The following is a 21735-nucleotide window of genomic DNA, read 5'->3' on the forward strand; positions in this document are numbered from 1 at the left end:
GCTTATTTCAAATCTGAACAGGAAACAAAAATGCAAAGGTCAAAGTCAAGACTGGTGTTCATTTTGCTGACCAAGGAAAAGCACACAATCATATCTCTTGCCTATTCCATGAACAAAGGCCTGCTGGACTAAGAGCTAAATCTTTATCTGCCACTGGTGATTTAAGCATTATGCTGGCCAGTATGGCATGGTGGTTTCATTGCTGAACTAGAATTCTAGGAGGCTAGGGCTCAAATTCCCATTTGGCCATAAAACCCACTATATGACTTTGGGAAAGTATAGCATCAGTGGTTCCCAACCTTTGGGCCTCCAGGTGTTTTGGACTTTAGCTCCCACACTTCCTAACAGCTGTAAAGCTGGCTGGGATTTCTGGGAGTTGAAGTCCAAAACACTTGGAGGTCCGAAGGTTGGGAACCACTGGTCTAGATGGTGGGAAGTAATAGTACTGCTCTATTCTGCTTTGGTCAGATCTCACAAGTTCTGGGCATCACAATTCAAGGATATTGACAAGCCGGAAAGTGCTCAGAGAAGGGCACTCAAAACAGCCGAGTTTAAATATGTGAAAGGATATCATATTGAGGAGGAAACAAGCTTGTTTTTTTCTACTTTAGAGATTATGAAGTAGAGCAACAAATTCAAGCTACAGGAAAAGAGATTTCACTCAAACATTAGGGAAAATCTCTTGACAGTAACCCTGTTCACAGTGGAATACGCTGTTGTGGAGTGTGGTGAACTCATCTCTGAAGGGTTTTAAGCAGAGACTGGATGGTCATCTGTTGGGAGGTTATCTATTCCTGCATTGCTGGGATTTGTCTCATTTTGCCCATGAGTAAGCAAAATAATTTGATATTTTTATGGCTAAGCTAATACCCATCTTCTGAAGACCCCAATTCTTTTTTTATCACAATTTTCAAAAGTATATATGGTTGCACAGCGTTAGGACAATTCACTTACCTGTTTATTAGCAGACCGGAAGTTTCCTTTTCAGTGGCAGGGTGGGATGGTAGTAGTTTAAACGTCAAGGAGCTATCTGTCTCCCCAAAATATGACCAGCATTTTGGATCTTTCCTTTAAAGTTCAGACTCACAGATTCACTGAGCTCCTGCCAATGAAGCCCCCAGCCCCCACTGTATTTTTCAGACCCACCTTTTTGATTTTGCTGTTGCCTGCTGAACTGAAATGCTGAGCTCTCTGTGAGGCACTGGAAATTTAATGGATAAAAAAGTGAAACTAAGCTCATAAAGAGAGTGGGATTGACCATGTCAGTGGCTTATCAGACATGGGGGGTGGGGAGAGGGGGCTTTCAGATATATTGGGTTAGGGGCAGCTGCCAGGAGGTCCCTGCCTCACATCCACACAGTGCTTGTGACAGAGTTGGGACCGAGAGAAATGGCTCTGGTCCAACTTACCTCTCAGAACATATCTCCCCCTATGGGCCGTCCCGCAGGAAGCAGCTGAAGACCTGGCTGTGGGATCAAGCATTTGGCCCATCCTAAGATATGAGCTGATATGACCTGATGGATTAATATTAATTCAAACACAGACTGGCTCTGAATTTGGCTTGAAACTTCCCCTTTCTAATGGTCACATGGTTTTCATTATTTTAATCTGATTTGGATACTGGCTTTTATTTGTGTTTTATGTTTGGTTTTTCTACATGTTGTATTATACGTGGCATTTAATCCTGCCATTATGTAAGACTGCTCTGAGTCCCCCTGGGCGAGAAGAGCGCTATATAAAGTAATTAATTAATTAATTAATTAGAAAGCTCATGTTTTTTTTAAAACCCTATCAGACTCTTATCTTTCTCACTTTCTCTAACATCAAGCTTTTCCCAATAAGGTATTTATTACCTTATTTCATTCAGTGAACTTTGGTCATGTGCACCATAGACATCAAAATGTATCCTCCGACCTCCCTAGCAAGGGACTTCTAGAGCCTAGGGGTAGCTGCCGAGAAGGCCCTATCTTGTGTCCCCATTGACTGTGCTGGTGACAGGTTGGGGTCTGGAGAAGGGCTTCTTCTGATGATCTCAGGGCCCAGGTAGGCTCATATAGGAAGATCTACTCTGCCTGGATCTCATACAGAGCTTTGTAGGGTATAACCATTGCTTTGAATTGTGCCCAGAAAGAAACTTGCAGCCATTGAAGTTGTATCAGCTGTGACCAAGATTCTGGATGCAATTCTTTGTTTGCCTTCATCCAGTTTGGAATTGAGGCAGTATCTTGTGGTGGAAAGGAATAATAGAATGTATTGATAGCAGCAAACACCCACATTCTGGATGACTTCTTTAAGCAGTTTCATGTATATATTAAAGAACATGGGAAGGAGAAAAGAGCCCCGAAGGACCTCTGAGGCAAAGATGACAAACAAGAATCCCCCAACATTGCCTTCTGAGATCACCCTTCAGAAAGGAATGGGGCCTTAAAGAGCCACACACACTATTTAGTCCAACAAAAGGTTTATTGCAAAAAAACAAAAAACAAATAAAAGCTCAGAGACACTTAACTTCAGTGTCTCTGGCCAAAACTCAAAGAATTTACCAAAACTTGGCTCCAAAAGGCAAACGGAAAATAATCCGGGTTAAACAGAAGGAAAAACCGGATTAAAAAGCAGTCAAAATAACCAGCAAACAAGCAGCGCTGTACACAAGAGTTCCAACAGACAGTGCTGCCCCCAAAGAGTTAACTGCAAGGAGGAGTTGCCAAAGCCAGCCGTAGTCCAAGAGTTGTCACCAAAGAAAGCCAAAGGATAGTCGTTTACAATGCTGTCAAACACAGTCATCGTCAAGTCAGTCCACAATCCAGGGAGGGAGAAAGCCACACTCACAAGAAGTCAGTCCAAGTCGAAGATCCACAGGTAACACGAACTCCAAGCTGCAGAACCTGGACCCAAAACCCAACAGGCAGCGACAAATACACACAATATGTAACCAACACTTTGCCTTCTGCAAAGATTCCCCATTTCAGAGCCTACTTTTAACTTACACATCATTATCCGATGATGAGCTGGCTTCCACCCCATCATAATTTCTTACAGCTGTCCTTGTCTTCACACGTGAAACCCTGTTTCCATCCCTCCAGTTCCTCCATCTCTTGTCAAGACTTAGGCTTCCCCATGATTCCGATGTATCTCCCCTTTGCCAATCCTCATGTCCTGAAAACCCCACAAACGTGTCACTAGAGGTTGGCTCTGCACATATATCCCTTATCTCTTGTACCTTAGTTTAATCCATTGTGTTCTCCCCATCTTCATCACTCCCAGACCCATCATTCCCAGAGAAACCCATAAACGACTCATCATCTGTGGGAGCAGTAAGTATATCCCAGATCTTCTTCCTCTCCCGTTCTTCATCTGATTCCTGCTCCTGAGTAACCCGCTTTGTGCCTCTATTCCCATCCACCACATCTCCTTCCTCGCTCATTGACTCCCCACCACTTGAAAACCCTTTGAATGTGTCTTCATCAGTAGGTGCCATAAGTATATCCCGGATCCTTTTCCTTTGCTGTTCTTCATCTGACACCTGCTCACGAGTAGCCCTTTCCCCCCTTTTGGTACTACTGCTTGCAACATTACTTACTGGCTCTACTACAACAGGCCACTATAAAACAGCGTCTCCAAATCCCATCTCATTGAGACTGCCTATTTTACCATTTGTCAAAATGTAATATATGTTAAGTTTTTGCAGTCTTTTTTCCCCTTTGGTCAAATAATTAAAACATTATCTCATTCCCATGTCTCTACCTTTCACCTGAGAAAGATCTTAGGTGGGTTTTTCCTTCTCAAAACAAAACTACCAGTCAGTCAAACCATTGTATCTTAACTATGCATATATATATATATATATATATATATATATATATATATATATATATATATATACATACATACATATATATATATACACATACACACACACACACACACACACACACACACACATACATACACATACAGTAGTACACTACAGCATGCATAACACTTCTACATTAGTCAGTGTGGTATACATAGCAACAACATATATCAAAACAATAAGACAAAACATGAGCAAAGAAACACGGCAAGGCCTAAGCATATCCATTGATTCAATCCATTCTTGCATAAAAGGTGCTTCAGTTAATGCCCTTGAGCAATGTTCTGCTTCTTGTCATGAATCCAAGAAATTATCCATATTGACCATCCAGTTCTTCATCCACAATACCCAACAGAAATATTTCTGGTGACATTGGAAAAATTGTAAAAAAATAATTGGAAAGCAGTTTGCTTTTTTTGGGAGTCTATTGCAAAAGCAAGGTTTCTCTCCCCCCCCCCCCCCCAACGCTGTCTTCACTGAGTTATTAAATGCAAACTATTTATGCACTTTGAACTCAGTTTGCAGTAGTGGACATAAGCTAGTGATAAAGGGGCAATGTGGGAGAGGACAGAGATCAGGATTGTTTAAAAGCAGCTGATAAAGTGAGATGGCAAAGGATTAATCAGGACAGATATGTTGGGCATACTGGGGGATATGTAGAAATGAGATATATAAGGATATGTATGGGTGATGAAAGAACCAGTATCATATAGTTGTTGAATGTTAGACAACAACTCTGGATACCAGAGTTCAATTTCCAGATTGACCAGGGAGTCACTTTTAGCCTCAGAACACCCTGTAGTAGTTTCACACTAGGTTCACCATAAGTTGCAAACAACCTGAAGGACCACAACAAAAACAAAATAGATGAGGAACAAAAGGGAACACATCCTAGAAGAAGGTTATTTGGCACATTGGCCTCTTACTCAACTATTCTTTTCAGTTCCTCATAGAATGTGTTGAGATTATACAAATCCTCTTCTAGTTCTTTAGCCTTTTCTCTGATCTCTGATGCTGTTTCTGCCTTGGCTCCTTCCGTTAGATGCTTGGCATCTTGGGCAATGCTGTAGGCATCAAATAGGAGGAACACCCCGGCCGAGGCAGTTCCCAGCATTCTGGCCCCTTTGCTCATTGCAAGAGAGGTTCCTGCAAATGTCTTTTGCACATGTTTGAGCCCCCTGATGGTCCGCTTGGAGGTGCTTCCTGCAGCTGCTGCACGCTTGGCCAAAGCCTTCAAGGCAGGATTGGCTCGAGCAATCTTCAGGGCCTTGACGTTTGTTCGGATTTCCTTTGCAGCCCTGTACATTTTGGGAACTTGACTGGCAACATTGGAAACAAGATGCTTGATGTTTTCCCCAACAGCTCCGTTATTCAGTAGGCACTCAGAGCTGAAATCAGTTCCATGGGGATGCATGACATTTTGTAGGGTTTTGTGGCATTTGGCCATTAGTTCTTCTGCTCTTTTTCTTTCCTTTGAATTATTAACACTTTCATAAGCAGTAGTGGACAGGCCAGTAACTGTTGCCAGGGCCCCTAAGCCAATCCCAGTGGCGGTCAGGATTAAGCTCCCGCCAGCTGTGATGGGAGCCAAGGTCAGTCCCAAGATGCTCAAAATGCCAGAAGAGGCACTTGTAGAGTTGGCAGCAATGCTGGCGATGGTGCAGTCCTTGTGGGTCTTGTCAATGCCGTCTGCCATTTCCCGAAGGCATTGGATGGACTTCTCAATCTCTTGTTTCTGGACAGGAAATTCTTTCAGGAAGCAGGCCAAATAGTTGCTGTCCATTTCATCCCAAATCCCACTTTCTTCTCTTCTGTCAAAAAAGTAATACTTTTTTGAAGTCCAAAACACCTGGAGGGCCAAGGTTTGCCCATGCCTGTCTAAACTGTCTAAAAGCAATTAGATGCTTGGTTTTTTAAAAATAGCAATGAAGAAGTCAGACAAATATTCCCATTGTATCCCAATTAAAAATATCATTGTTACTCTAAAAGCTCTTTCTCTTTCTCCAAGAAATCCAAGAAAAACATACACATTCTTCTTCTTTCTTGATACTATCAAACTAACCCTCGGGTAGATTAGCTGAGAGAATAATTGGCTCAACATCAACCAGTAAACTTGGGAGTTGAGTGGGGATTTGAAGATGGGTCCTCCCAGAAGAAAACTAGCTCTGCAATATATTGTGCAGAAAATACTGCTATTAACTTATTCCAGTTCACTAAAATGAAGATTATCTTTGTGGGAACATAATGAAAAGTCCTTCTCCTATGTTGGGTGTAGTGTGATTCCATATATCAGAAATATTTTTAAAAATATATTCTTTTGTCATATGTCCTTTAGAGGCAGTGCATCAATAAACAGTACAGCCTACATTTGTGGTTTTGACTTTTGCAGATTTGATTATTCACTCATTTGAAATTCAATTGAATTTAAATGTTCTTTCTAGGAATCTCTAGGCCTTACAGTGTGATTCTATGCTGAGGTTCCAGAGGAAGTTGACCATACATATTTTTTTTTGGTGTCAGGATCGACTTGAGAAACTGCAAGTCATTTCTGGTGTGAGAGAATTGGCCATCTGCAAGGACGTTGCCCAGGGGATGCCCAGATGTTTTGATTTCCCATCCTTGTTCCCGTATGGATCTGGAGCTGATAGAGGGAGCTCAACTGCGCTCTCTCTGGATTGGATTCAAACCGGCAACCTTCAGGTCAGCAACCCAGCCATCAAGTCATCAGTCCTGCTGGCACAAGGGTTTAAGCCACTGCACCATCGGGGGCTCCTATATTCCTGATGAAGGACTTAGAAATGTCTAGAAAGGTGTTTTCTCAAGTTTTAATTATGTGTATTAAGATCTATAAAATACCACTGAATAAGAAACACAATTTTAAGAATAATATTTTTAAATCCACTGTTACTCTCTTTCATGAGTGGCCTATATCCCTTAACTTTAGCAAATGTGGAGGGCTGACTTTATTTTCCAACATGCCTGACTACTACATGGCTCAACTTTTCCTTGCTACAAAAATGGCTAAATTCAGACCTCCCAGTCCTTGTTTATTTTGCCATTGAAGTGATTGTGAAGGCATGAAAACATCTACAAAAAGGCATAGGAGAGACTGAATGTCCCAAGAAACTTTCAAGATCAAGCAATGGGCATTTTGGGATACTTCAAGGAGGTATTTGCTGGTAAAGTCCTTATCATCACTAAACCACCACAAACCTTTTTACAGAATGTCAAAACCACACAGGTGACATTAATGAAAAACTCCCATAAATTCTGCAGACTCTCTTTCAGATGGGTATTTTCATATTTCTGTTCTTGCTCCTGAATTGATTGATGTGACATCAGAATATTTTTGAGGATTTTTTAATGAGCAGCAACACTTTACTTCTGATTATCTTTTTTCTTATTGCTTTGCATATATTTGTGTAAACACTTGGTTCATAAGAAATTAATTGATCTGGAATTAATCCTATAATCCTCTCTTAAGAGTGGAAGGCAGGGGCGGGGGAAGTGGTTCAAGATACTGATAAGGAGGAAGTCACAAAAGGGAAACACTTGAACTTGAAAGGAGCTTACCAGGCCTGGGGGACCACAAAGAATTAAAGGACACCCTCCTCCAAAGCCCAGTTAGGGAGTTTTTGTTGCCTTCTCTTTTGAGGTCTTTGAACCAAACGGAAGTAGGAGAAGGGAGGGATTAAATGAATGAAAAAAGTAGGCCAGGTTTGCACAACAAAGACAAAGTATTTCAGGCACACAGAAATATTCATGTGTACACTAATACCAGATGACTACAGAGTCAGGGTGTGATGCATCAGATTCTGGACATTATAAATCCCCAAAGTAATACAGACTTTCCAGAGTGACTAAAGCTGGCTCCTGTATCTTTAATTGTTATGAAGAAAAAGGAATTTTAGCAGGTGTTGGTTGTCATGAAACCAGCAGCTGAAATTCCCTATTACTCAAAAGGCACCAGATCCCACCTGATCTCAGAAGCTAATGGAAAGTTGCCAGTGAATATCAGGTTGTGTAGTCTATGTTTCAGAAGACAAAACTGTCTAAATCCCCTCTGACAGTGCAGCTACACTACAGAATTAATGTAGTTGGACACCACTAACTGTCACACTGGCAACCCTAAACTTTCCAAACCTCTGGCAGCACCAGGCTATGTGAAATGGGAGATGGTGAAGTCTTAGTTCCCATTTCACCCATCTTTCCAGTGTAGCCGTTGACCAACTGTACATCTTTATTGTTTTGATCGTGTGCTACATGTGGCTGACTGTAGCCATGTGATTATCTCCTTGTGTTGTTAAGACTTCTCAATGCTTGGCGATTATGACCAGCTATCAAAGAAGGTAAAGTGGATAATCTCTGAACAGATATGGGTCTTGGTTACCTCTCAAGATCACTCTCATTCTCTGTCATTTCCATGTAATAATCTCCATCTTTGTCCATAAGACTTCTCCACTGTTCAGCATTGATTTCATCCAGCAGTTCCTCTGAATTTTCTGAGGTGTCATCATACCTCAAGTCTTCTAAATCAATTTAGAAGAAAAACAAAAAAACCCTTAAATAGTAATCATCAATTAATAATGAAGTTTTTTTGTACTGTTGGGTTTATGTGGTTGTTTTTTTTATCAAGGCATTGAATGTTTGCCTTTTTTCTTGTTTGGAAGCCACCCTGAGCCCCCGGAGATAGGGCAGTCTATAAATAAAGAATTATTATTATTATTGACACAACAACATTGTATGACACAGCAAACAAGATAGATATGCTGGATTTCGTATCACAAAATCACAAGTCGAACACTTCCCAAGTCTCTAGAACTGTGTGATGTATTTTCGGATGATGCGCGCAGATCCCAGTAGGGTGGCCTTTTGCAGATGGCAGATCGTAATTTTGTCAATAATAATAATAATAATAATAATAATAATAATAATAATAATAATAGAATAATGAATTCCATGAAATTTACAGGGTTGTCTTGAGCCAGTCACCAATTTAGCGTAGCTCGCATAGTGTTCCTGTGAGCATGACCTCTAAAGCTATCCAAAGCTCTTTCAATAATGTAGGTTGTAAATTACTGCTGTGAAACTGCTTCAAACAAATCCCAAATTCCTAACCAAATTGGGCAGATTCAAAGTGGTTCGGGCTGAATCCAAATTGCAGCAGACCAATCCTCTTAGAATCAGGACAAGCCGGCCTTTGAATTCTCCAAACACAGCACAAATGGAAAGAGGCAATGTGAGACCACTAAGCTGTACATATTTGATTTTCTCTTGGACTCTTTGGCATGTAAAAGTGATGTCTCACCACCAAGCTATAGCCTCATCCCCAAGGAGACCCACCTTCATAGATTTGGTATTCTTTAGAAGTCATTCTATCAGATATCTACTGGCTCTCTCTTCTCAACACAAGCTAATTCCAAGTCTGAAAAGGAAACAAGAATGGGAAAAAGGGTGAAAGACAGGAATGGGGTTGTACGTTATAATTTCTGAGGAAAGGAACACAATAATATTTTCAATTCATTCCATAAACAAAAGCAAACTGGATTAGTACAAGAGTCTTTATTTACAACTGGTGACTTAAGTACTAAGCTGGTATCTGACAGCTAACTTGGCACAATAGTTTCAGTGCTATACTGTATTAGAACTCTAGGGGCCCAGGGTTCAAATCCCTACTCGAATATGAAACCCATTGCATGCCCTTAGACAAGTCACACGTTCTAAGCCTCAGAGGCACAAATCCTGTCAAGAAAACTCACTGATAGACTTGCTTTAGTAGTATTGCATAAGCGAGAAATGACCTGAAGGCACACAACAGCAGCAGCAACAATTGGTACCCATAGAAAATCTCAAACTCTATCCAGGCTGATGTAAGAGAAATGACAAACTCTGCTCATTTTAGTAAACCTACATGTGCTAAAAAAGTGAGGTTCCCACACCAAGCAACTAACTTTTCTGGTCTTATTTACAAAACAGTTTTATGTTCATGAAGTGCTGAATGGAAAGAAAATCTGCCTTTTTCCCCACTTATCTCTCAAATTAATTTTGTTGGGTGACATAGGACAACTTTGCAAAAAAGAAAAAAAAAAGTTATATTGTCTGATTGTTCCTTCCAAACAATTTTTAAAATGTATGTTATGGCCCTATGATATAAGGCCATATGATATATATCCTTAAAAAAAGACCTTGCAAGTTAATGATCTCCATTTTGAACAGAGGATGATTTACCAAATTAGGAGGAATAGCCGTTATTCCAGAAGACAGGATCAGAATTCAAAATGATCATGACCAGTTAGAAAGTTGAGCCAAAACCATTTTAAAAAGGAAGAATTTCAGTGGAGGAGAAATATAAGGCACTACACTCAAGCAGAAAAAAATGAAATGAACGGATATGTAGGATGGGTGACATGTGGCTTGACAACAGTACATGTGAAAGGGATCCAGGAGTCTTAGTTGATCACAAGCTGAACATGAATCAACAGTGTGATATGGCAGCTAAAAAGATTGATGCAGTTCTTTGTTGCATCAACAGGATTATTTTGTCTAGACTGAGGGAAGTAATAGTGCCACTCTGTTTTGCTATGATTAGGACTCACCTGGAATACTGTGTGCAATTCTGAGAAGTAAAATTTAGGAAGGATATTGACAAGCTAGAACATGTTCAGAGAACAGAGACCAAAATGGTATGTCTGGAAGCCAAGCCCTGTGAGGAGCAGCTTAGGAAGCAGAGTATGTTTAGCTTTGTGAAGATAATTTAGAGAGGACATAATAGCCATGTTTCGATATTTGAAAGGATGCCATATTGAGGAGGGGGAAATTTTGCTTGTGTTCCAGCGACTAAGATCAATGGATTTAAACTACAGGAAATGTGATTCCATTTAAAAATTAGGAAAAATGCATTGATAGTAAGAGCTGTTCAACAGTAGAATATGTTGCTTCAGAGTGTGGGAAAACCTCTTTCTCTTGAGGTTTTGAAACAGATTCTGGAAGGTCATCCATCAGAAGTTCTTGGATTGTATATCCCTGCATAGCAGACTGGATGGCACTTGTGGTTTCTTCTAACTCTATGATTCTGTAGAAAATAACTTTAAGATTTTTGTGGCTAAACTAATACCCATCCTCTTAAGAAGCCTGGAGATCTTAATTCTTATATCACCACTTTCTGCAGCATGTACCCAAGGTAATAAGGAATGTTATGCCCCCAGATGCACAACAGATTAAACCACTGACCTGCTCAATTTGTTGACTGAAGTGGTTCGAATCCAGGGAGCAGGGTGAGCTCTCGCTGTTAGCCCCAGCTTTGGCCAACCTAGCAGTTAAAAAAACATGCAAATGTGAATAGATCAATAGGCACCGCTCTGGCGGGAAGGTAATAGCACTCCATGCAGTCATGCCGGCCACATGATCTTGGAGGTGTCCGTAGACAATGCTGGCTCTTTGGCTTAGAAAAGGAGATGAGCACCAATCCCCAGAGTTGGACACAACTAGACTTAATGTCAAGGGAAAACCTTTACCTTTACTAATGATGTTATAGCTGACAGCAACTGGATAAATGAAGTATATATCAGGAGGCCTGATCATCATGGAATGCAGTATAGTTAATTATTCCACCTGCTACCTTTCCTCTCTGATGTTCTATAAATCACGCCAATTACTGGCAGTTTTGATCCTTGTATCCGATAGTGTTGGATGCTCCACAACCTTCTCCAGTTTGGAATCTTTCATTTGTATTGGACTACTACTCCCTTATTCCCCAGATACAACTGGAGGGCAGGAAGTTGGAGAAAGCTGTCAGGGTATTGCTTGTCTCCCTTGCCTTCTATGAGTGCCATCTCCTTTCTTTCATCCAATCACAAAGCAGGAGCTGAAACTTCTCTTTTTTTAAAAAAAACAAAACAACAAACAACAAACTCAACAATGTCATAAATTATTTTTGCTGCACTTCTCATTTAGAGCCACAAGATGACAGTACATCATGCACAACAAAGGCAAGGCTGGCCTGTGCTAACCAGCAACAGGCAACATTGAGCATTCAGGGCTTTAGCATCTATCTAATAAGTGATAAGCTGGACAAGTAATAAAAGTAGACCCGTACATCTGGAGCAAAATACTTCAATACTACTTTACAACTGCCTTTTTGCCTTTTTGGATTTTTTGTATGTGTCACTAAAAGATCCTATATTTGGAATAACACAAATGTATGTCATTGTGTTTGTTAAGGCTTATGCACTATGTAAAAAATGCCTAAATGAAGTATATATCAGGAAGCCTGATCATCACAAGGAATAGGTAGGAAAATGAAGGCATTTTCATGCTGTTACCTACCTCTTGGATAAATGCATGTTCTGAGCTCAGGCCATAGTTTCCAGAATCCTCCATGCTGACCTGGGGATTCTGGGAGCAGTAGTCTAAAAAGTACATCTAGCATCATGCACAATGAGTAATGCTTGCTTTGGACGTAAAGACATTTTCTTATTTTATTTTAAACTTTAAAAAACTGCATTTACCTACCAGAGAGGGAAATGGTGGAATTGAGACACTTGTGGGATGTAACAAAATAAACTGGTTGTTTTTGGGCACTATTTGCCTTGGCTGGAATGAGCGCCATTTGCTTCTCTTGTTTCAGAAAGAAAGAAATGCCTTGGGCTGGCCCTCACTGTGTGTACAAGGTCAAAGAGGTATCTGATAATGAACATATTCATCAGGCATTTTCAAGGATAGTCTTGTGGGCCAAATCACATTTCATGCCAGAGATAAGGGTTTTTATTTTTAATCTCAAGTGGCAAAATACAGACCACTGCCCTTTTTTGTTAGACGTGGGCTCTATGCCTGGCCAATACCAAATGCAGCAATTATTTCACTTGGGGCTGCCACAATAGCACCTGACCCAAAACAGTGGGTGGGAGAGAGTAGAAAGAAAGAAAGAGATATCCTGACTGTATTTGACCAGAATGACCTAGACTTGAGTTGTCAAGTGACAGGTGTCATTCTCTAAGTCAGCTTATTAAAACCACAGATCTCTCTAACTGTATATCATTCAAGAACGTATACAGAAGCTGTTTGCATATCTTCAGCAAAAGGCTGTTTCCAGTATTTTTTTAACATCATGGAGCTCAGTGATCAGGAATGGCAAAAGGTCATAGATATTTGGGGGAAAGTAGAACCAGAAATCCCTGCTTATGGGCAGGTGGTCATCCTCAGGTAAGCAGAAGCTGGTGACAGAAAGCTGAGAAGCAGCATTTCTGAAAGCTTGGCATAGTCATATTTTAAGAATCTGCTAGGCATGTTGTTAAGAGTTGAAAATTATATGGTTCTTATATGATATTAGTTGCAAGAATGCTATATGCTCAAAAATGGAAATCTATGGTTCACCTCATGAAAGAGGAATGCATTTTAGGATGTTTGAAATGGCCAAAATGGCTAAAATATATACTTTGATTAAAGAAAAGTTGCTGAATAAATTTCTGAAGAACTAGGAGCGATTTTTAGCATATATAAGCAAAAATAAAAGAAATATTACACTCATGGAATTTGAAGAGTCATATGTATGGACAGAATTTTGTTTGATATTAAAGAAAAGTTTAATACATGTATAGATTTAAATTTTGGGGTTGGAGGATAGTATTTTATGGGTTTTTGTGTGTGTAAAAGTTGGTTGAGGTGTTTGTGTGTGGTGTTAGTTATTTTTAAATAGAATATTTTATCATTGTTGCCTTTACTAGGGATTGACAGAGCAGTTTTATTTTTTCTTCTTTAAAAGTATATAGGTGTCTTTTGATTTGCTATTTATTTTGTACATATTTGTTTATATTTATATTTGTCATATGTTCTTTAAAAAAACAAAGAAAATTATACGGGCTGATCAGTAAAGAGGAAAAGATAGCCTGGCATGTGAACCTGAGAATGCTAATTCTTGATCTGCCTCCGTTTGCTTTACCATTTTTATTGGATAAGTTATTGAGGTAAAAGAATGTATCAAATCATCTATTTTTAACAAAGCAATTTGACTGCTCTCATAATTGCCTGGACTCAATGAATAACCAACAATGAATAAAAGAAAGGAGTACAGTTATAGCAATCCATTCTCTATATGTTACACGAAGCTAGTGCAAAGATCTGCATTGTCTCCAGAAACTTAATCTTCTCAGGTTCTTGGAGTAAGACATACTAAAACAGGCATTGATATAGATTCAACAAAGATATCTGAATGCTATTTCCTTCATGTGTGGTTGTAAATACCAGTGTGTAAATACCAATATGTAGGTCAGAAATTATTTCAAGGCACACAACAATGAGCACCCTGAATGGTTCCTTTGAAGTTCAGAGTAAAACGTAGATGGGATTCAACACTACTATGAATCCCAGTAGCTGTTATTCCTTGGAGCCCTCATTGGTGCCAAGGTTCAACACTGGTCTCATTTTGACATTAAAGTAAAATTTGGCTTTCCATCCAGGCTTTTGAAGCCCATGACTTTGACCTATTGAGTTCTAGGAAATGTTTCTGTTGTTGCCTGGATTAATTATGATAACTTCACTTACAGCTTGCATGGAACAAAAGCGGCAACACACAGCTTAAAATTTGTTTCACAATGGCTATACATGATATTTAAATATTTGTATATCTAAGTATAATATTAATATATTATACTTATAGCCACTCTGAGTCCCCTTTGGACCCCTTTGGTGTGAGAAGGATGGGGTATAAATATAATAAGTAAATAGTAAATAAATAAATAATATGTATATTTATAAATATGGAGCTTAATTCTTCCTATTCACTAGTAGCTCACCTCATTTATTTCTTCTAAGAGCACGGAGGAATAATGTCAATGACATCCGTTCCCATACAGATTCTTGATTGTAAGCACATCACTATTTCCTCTCCCTTGTGTCCATTTGTCCTTAATTCTTCTTCCTGTCCTTTCACCAGCTGCTGATTCTTAAGATCTCCATGACATCTGATATCTGTTTCAGATATTATTAACTGAAATAAGAGAAATATAAAGATAGTTCAGCTAGCCTTCCCTTAGCCTTACATTTCACTGCAGAAAGTTGCTGAGTTCCTTTGGTTACAGGAAAAGCTAAATGTGTGGAAGAAAAGAGACAGAATACAGAGGAGAAACAAAAGGAAAAACAATTAGCATGACAAAATTTATAACATGCATAATTGCAATCCAATATGGAGGCAAGCACAATCAACATTGCGGGAAGCTTAAACATGCCTTAATCTCTCTTGGATTGAGTCCTATAGGTGTAATCAGTATCATATAAAAAATTATATTCCCCCAATCTATAATTCAACTGAATTGCCTTTCAGATAATTTGCTGCACTCATATCATTTTTTTTTAAAAAAATCTTCATCAAAATTTTGATATTTCTCCACAAGTATACCATTGAGAAGCATAAATAAATATGAGGAGCATCCATGGTTATTGTGTGGGTTCTTTGAAGGATATGCAGTTTATTCAACTTTCACTCCTTCCTAAAATTGGCTCTTGCATTCAACTGGCAGGTTGTTTGAGCAACATCCTGAGACCCAAGAGAAGTTTGACAAATTCAAAAACCTGAAGTCACTGGATGAGATGAAGAACTCAGAAGATCTCAAGAAGCATGGAACAATTGTCCTCACAGCTCTGGGCAAGATCCTGAAGCAGAAAAGGCAGCACGAGGCAGAACTCGCACCGCTGGCCCAGAGCCATGCCACCAAGCATAAAATTCCAGTCAAATACCTGGAGGTGAGTACACACACAATAGTGGTGTTATGTTAAAGGCTACATTTGATTGTTCTTGAATGACCGGGCCACTAGCAAAAGATTAATATTTTGCCTATAGCATGGTAAAATAGCATGATACAACTCGCAGACTCCCTCTGCCCTGACAGACAGGAGATATGATGGCTGACATCTAGGGAACTGTAAGCCAAAATAATAACTTTTCCAAATTCCATTTTTATTTGCTTTCATGTTTGCAATGTGTTTTTGTTAATATTACAGAATGTTTAATATCATAGAATCCCAGAACTGGAAGAGACCCTGAGGGCCATGCATGAAGTCCTGACAGGTGGCCATCAAACCTCTGTTTAAAAACTTCCAGAGAATGAGAGTCCACTATACACCGAAGTGGCATATTCTACTATTGGACAGTTCTTATCATCAGGAATTTATTCCTAATATTGAGGTGGAATCTCTTTTCCTGCAGTTTGAATACCTTGTTTTGTGTCCTAATCTCAGGAGCAGCAGAAATCATAGAATCTTAGAATCTAGAGTTGAAAGAGACCATCCAGTCTAACTCCGCCATACAGGAAAATACAATCAAAGCACTCACAACAAATGGCCATTCAGCCTCTGCTTAAAAGCTTCTAACTTGGATAGCACCCCACTTCTGTTGAAGCCAGTAGCTGGCAAGACAGACAAATAATAAAAAGCAAAAACAGTAAAGTTCCTTTTCAAACATTGCTATGAATTCCCAATAGCACTTAATTAAAAAAACAAAAACAAAAACAAAACACAGGATAACAAGTTATAGGAACAAATGAATTTCAAAAGCAGTTTTCCCAAGACTCAAAGATATATTGCCAACTGAGAAGTAGGATTGTATAAATCCCCGCCCCCTCACTCTTTCTGTGTGAGGAAACTGGCTAGAACAGGCATAGGCAAACTTTTTTGTCTTGGGGTGGCATTGTGGGCCCAGCAGAGAGGGCTGGGCCAGGAGGGAGGGAGGGCGGCCAGGCACGTGCTGGGTAGGATGGGCCCGGGAGGGGGTGAGTGGGTGGGAAAAGGGACAGGGCAGGGCCTGGGACATCCTCAAGTTGTTCTCCTTGCATAAGGATGTGGCTACTCACCCCATTCTTATGCCAGGAGGAAAATGAGACATGCGACGACTGCCCCAATCCTCCTCCCCAATCTTTGGGTTGTCCCCTCGGCATCATGCTGGGAAGAGGATGAGACAGGCAATGGCCGAGAGTGCTCTGGAGGGCTCTTTGCCATTGTGCGCCTTCCTCAAGCCGTCTTCTTGGCATAAGGATGTGGCCGCTCACTCCATTCTTATGCCGGGAGGAGGGTGAGACATGTGGTGGCTGAGAGTGCTCCAGAGGGCTCTCAGCTGCTGAGTGCCTTCCTCCCCCATCCTTTCTGCATAAGGATGCGGCGGGCTACCATGTCCTTACGCCGAGAGGATAGGGAAAATGAGGATGGTCTGACATAAGCACCTGGGGGCCACAACCGGCCTCCGGGTCTTAGTTTGCTCATACGTGGGCTAGAACCATTAGCACTGCTATATTTATATCATATAGGAAAATAAGCAAATATGATATTAGGGCATTGATAGGAAGCATAGCTGAAAAGCAATGGAGGTTAAAGCTGGCCACCACATGGCTTGCTCTGAGTCTCTTGAGTTTTGCTGCACTAAAAAGAACCTGACTCATCATTTGTGCAAAAAGAAAATCAGCTGTCTGTCCAGTCGGCTTTTGTACATGGAATAGAAAGGGAGCTATTTTGTTCTTTACCTCAGGGACTAAAATGTCTTGGACTAGCTTTGTCTTCCCAGGAGGGACAGGCTCTTAGCTGAGCAGCCATGGCAGCCTGACACTTGGTCCTTCCCTGCTTTGACAGTTTGACATGCACTCTTGTTCCAAGTTTCTATCTTTAAGTATCTTCTCTCTCCCTCTCCCTCCCCCCTCTCTCTTTCCCCCCAAACCAATTCCTATGATACAGTTCATTTCTGAAGTAATTGTTGGTGTCATTGCTGAGAAACGTTCTGCAGACTTTGGGGCTGAGTCCCAAGCAGCAATGAGGAAGGCCTTGGAACTCTTCAGGAATGACATGGACAGAAAATACAAGGAGCTTGGCTTCCAGGGCGAGTGAGATCCTCCGAGAGAGATGGTGGCAGCATGCCTTCGGGGAGTAAATGTTATATACCTCTTGATTACTCCCCTTGGATTCTATCCTTTGGACTGTTTGGACTGTTCCGTCTTATACCCCTGTTCTCTTTATTTATATGCCTCTCTCTCCCGAGTTTTTAATTAAATGTTCATGTGGCCCGCCCTGTCTGCTCTGACTTGCGTTGTAATGTATATGATTATTTTTGTACTATTATATTGTGTTATGATATATTGTTTTATTTTGTTATATTGTATCGTGTCTGGGCATGGCCCCATGTAAGCCGCCCCGAGTCCCCATTGGGGAGATGGTGGCGGGTTATAAATAAAGTTTTATTATTATTATTATGTTATAGAACAATATTCCCACTTCATCACAGAAACATATGACACTGCATTGAAACATTTGCACTGAACAGAGCTCAAGATACACGTGAAGGTGGTAGGCAATGGTGATTAGTGCTTCTATGTCAATTAAGTGAGGAATCCATTTTGAGTTTAGTCCAAATTATAAAGAGGCTATCCTATTCCCCAAACTGCTTTAACATCTTAGATAGCTCCTTTAAAGTTCAGAATTAAATCCAGGCAGATTCACCATGCCATTCATAATCACCATTTAAAAAAACAAATAGTTGTGTCTCTTTAAAATAATGCCCCATTCACATGTCAAGCTGTAGGGCAAGGGTACAATTTTAAAGGTGTTAGGAGCACATGCTGAAACACTTTTTGCTTGTCAGTCTTACTTCAGTGATTAGTTCTCCAGAGTACTTATCCACCAACTGGACTCCGAAGTTGACAGAAATGAGAAAAACTCAATGAATGTATGTGTGTCTGCATGTGATAATTCAGCTATTCTTGCTCATATTCCTTTCCAGTTTTCCCAATTGGGTACTTTTAAAAACATTATACTCTCATTCCATCATCCCCAATTATCAGCTGGATTGACTGGTGTTAATGACAGACAAGAGTCCAAACATCTAAATGGTACCAGGTCTGCAGAAACTTGCTGGATGTCAACTTGCTGGGTATATATAAATTGATCTGCAATACATATTTTCATTATCACATATAATGTGTTCTTCAACTATGGTTGTAATTGAGCTTTAGCATTGTATCTTTGGACTCAACAGAATACCAGTTAAATACATATGATAGAGATAGCTGCCTTTATTCACTAAATGTCATGTACACTACAGAAATATCATATAATGAAACTGGAATAGAACACAAGAAGTAAACATTGTAAACTGATGGAAGGTAGAAAGGCTTGGTTCTGCTCTAGATATCTTTTACTACTATCTACTGTAATAACTTTTGGATAACAGGACACATAGGTTTCTCACCTACCCAGTAACTGCCAATATCCCTGTTCAGTTTTCCTTGCCTGCTCCAGTAAATAGAATTTTAGTTTTTTTCTGGCAATAGGATGTGAATAAGCTGCCAAAGAAACAGGTTACATTACTAGATCCACATGTGGCAAAGCCTAGGGATAATTCCTAGTTAAAATGGTTGAAATGGCCAATGGCAAGTATAAACCTATTGGCTAAAAAACAGAGAAGTGGCTAGAAAAATAATGGGGTGGCTCAATATTTTGGTGTCCATCTGCAGGTCCTTTCAAAAACAATTCTTATTTGAAACAACAGATCCATTTAAATTTGATCTGATACAGACAACTAGATACTTCCAGGTATCCAAGTCAAGAGATCTGTATAATTCTTGCATGACAGTAATAGTGTGAAATGATCCATATAAGACTTACCTGCAAGGTCTTAATTCTGCAAGTGGTGTCCAAATCCTTGCCAGCCTTAGCATTCAGATGTGTTCTGATGTCATCATATCATATGATGTCATAGTGCTGTGTAAAGATGTTCAGGCTTTGGGTATTAAAGCACGACTATATTTCTGTTCCTCTATTATGCTGCACCACACCCCAGAATGGTGGTGAAAGGTTTGAGATTGAGGTTGAAAGAGCTCCTCTCCGACTTATCTTATTAGAAATTAAGCATTACTCAACACTGAGAACTAATTCTGTTGCCTAGCTAATGATTAAACTGCATAAGCCTGTGTACAAATGAAAGCGATAATTCTGAGCAAAACACATACTCTTTGGACTATTTGGCAATGTTAGTCGGTGCGTTTTGTGAGCTGTGTATGTCATAGCAAGATAGACTCTTAAAAGTAGCATTTTATGCTATAAGAGAGATAAGACACCATGCTTTTTGAAAGCTAAAGCAGGTATTTTGGCAAGCAGCTGTGTTAAAAATAAAACAAAAAGATTTTAAAGAATTGGACTAGTTAATTGCATATTTTAATCACTAAAAAAGTCCCAATAAAGTAATAAAGCTGAACAATCAGTTAAAATTTGCAACCAGGCATTCTGAAGATACACAGGAACTCATATATGTAGCAGTCTTTAGAAAGATTCATACAGAAGCCCTGTTGAGTTCAATGGACTCCCTAGTAAATTACACTAGGTTGCAGACCTAAAACCACTTAGCTCCAAATGAACTCATCTAGACTCCTCAGTAGACATGTATGAGATTGCGCTGTTAATCTCCAAGGTCTTCTATCATGACCTTCCTAATGAACTCAATTTAGAAGTACCCCCTTCCTTAATCTCTCAGAACTGCTTCACAATTTAATATGTATTGCACTCAAAGGTGAGCTGTGTGTGTTTTGATTTAATAAATCTATTTCCTCAACGTCTATGTTCTGTGTCTTATTTTGAGATGAATCTGTTGGGAATTGAGGAAAATTAAGATTGATGTTCCAGGCCATCAGGGCAAGCCTAATTGTAAATGTTCTTCGTGCCAAGCATCCCTCAGAGCCAGTTCAATATTACTGTATTTGAAGTTGGAGGGGAAATTAAAATAACGTAGGAGTTTTTCCAAACTTTCTTTTCTTTAATATAATACATTAGCCAAACAACAGGTACCAAGCTCTGCTTACATTCTAATTCTAATTGAGTGCGATTTACCTGCCAAAAGAGAAATGGACAAGAGAAATTATCCTAAAGGCACCAGCTTGCGTCTTCTTACTGTGTTGTCCTATATGTCCCGAGCTTCACGACAGTTGAAGAAGAAAGGATACATTAAATAAAGATATATAACTCACTGTCTGTCCAGCTTCATGCTTGTCCCAGCAGGAAAGGCTGGCTGTACTTGAGGATGACCTAGTACTTCGTCTACAGCAGTTGTTCCTGTCAGTCTGAACAACTCACAGCCACCATGCATAGACAACTATATTAAGAGTATTGAACACTGTGGTTGAGAGACTGGATAATCTGAAGGTCAGACACTGCTCATTCAGTTCTTTGCCCTTACTCCTTACTGAAATAGACTCGGGGATAGCTTAACCACCAGTGTAAATACTCAAGTAAAATGGGGCTGCAGATATCACCTAGACGATCTCCTGCATCTGGATCTCAAAAGATAGAACACAGTTGTAGCTGACCCACAATATGAAAAGTCACATTTCAAACTCATTGAAAGATGCATCCACATCTGGCAGTAGAAGCATGTACTGTTACTACAAATCATCACTTGTGGCTTCTTTTTACATGAAAACTCAGTTTAAAAGAGTTGACTCCCCTTTCGGTACTTGAAAGATTTGTTAGAAATCGCTCTTGATCTGAAGACAGCTAAAAAGGGATTATTAGACAAATTGTCCCAAAAACTGGGTCTGAATTCCCCTTTCCTTAGGTTGAATATTCGAGCCATTGAATAAGTAAATATAGTAAGCCCTCTACTTTTGCTGGTTAGGAGCACAGGATCTCAGTGAAAGTGGGGGAAACTGCAGTACAAAAACCCAAGAGAGTGCCTCTTTAGGAATCTTTAGGTCCTCCAGAATTATTCAATGGTCATCTTCCAGTGGAGTCATATTGGAGGATATAGAGATTCCTAAAGAGGTGTTCTCTCTAAGTCCTACAGCATGACACTATAGTCAACATTTGGTGGAAGCTGATTATAGAATTGACCTGGTGGACCTGGAGATTCCTAGAAAGAA

At 39.9% G+C, this 21735-nt stretch overlaps 2 protein-coding genes across 5 annotated transcripts; one reads left to right on the top strand and one right to left on the bottom strand.

Moving 5' to 3' along the window:
• Positions 1-3972: 3972 nt before the first annotated feature.
• Positions 3973-20896, bottom strand: LOC100559860 (apolipoprotein L3). Of its 3 annotated transcripts, none has more exons than XM_062982997.1 (6): positions 20845-20896; positions 14644-14837; positions 11084-11162; positions 9197-9278; positions 8244-8379; positions 3973-5664 (listed from the first exon to the last, which is right to left on the bottom strand). In XM_062982997.1, exons 4-6 carry the CDS (start codon positions 9225-9227, stop codon positions 4776-4778), a joined length of 1056 nt encoding a protein of 351 aa, XP_062839067.1. In that variant the 5' UTR covers positions 9228-9278; positions 11084-11162; positions 14644-14837; positions 20845-20896; the 3' UTR covers positions 3973-4775. The 3 variants fall into 3 exon arrangements, with proteins under 3 accessions (XP_062839067.1, XP_062839066.1, XP_008108841.1); XM_062982996.1 differs by having other exon boundaries at positions 3973-5661; positions 8244-8382; XM_008110634.3 differs by having other exon boundaries at positions 8244-8382.
• On the top strand, positions 8178-20432 carry mb (myoglobin). 2 transcript variants are annotated; one of them, XM_008110632.3, is made up of 4 exons: positions 8178-8202; positions 15367-15589; positions 17567-17742; positions 18078-20432. In XM_008110632.3, the coding sequence occupies exons 1-3, from the start codon at positions 8183-8185 to the stop codon at positions 17714-17716; spliced, it is 393 nt and encodes a 130-aa protein (XP_008108839.1). In that variant the 5' UTR covers positions 8178-8182; the 3' UTR covers positions 17717-17742; positions 18078-20432. The 2 variants fall into 2 exon arrangements, with proteins under 2 accessions (XP_008108839.1, XP_003220980.1); XM_003220932.4 differs by lacking the exon at positions 8178-8202 and adding an exon at positions 12754-13054.
• Positions 20897-21735: the final 839 nt, after the last annotated feature.

This window comes from Anolis carolinensis, chromosome 5 (assembly GCF_035594765.1).
Source record: "Anolis carolinensis isolate JA03-04 chromosome 5, rAnoCar3.1.pri, whole genome shotgun sequence".
NCBI classification, from domain to species: domain Eukaryota; kingdom Metazoa; phylum Chordata; class Lepidosauria; order Squamata; family Dactyloidae; genus Anolis; species Anolis carolinensis.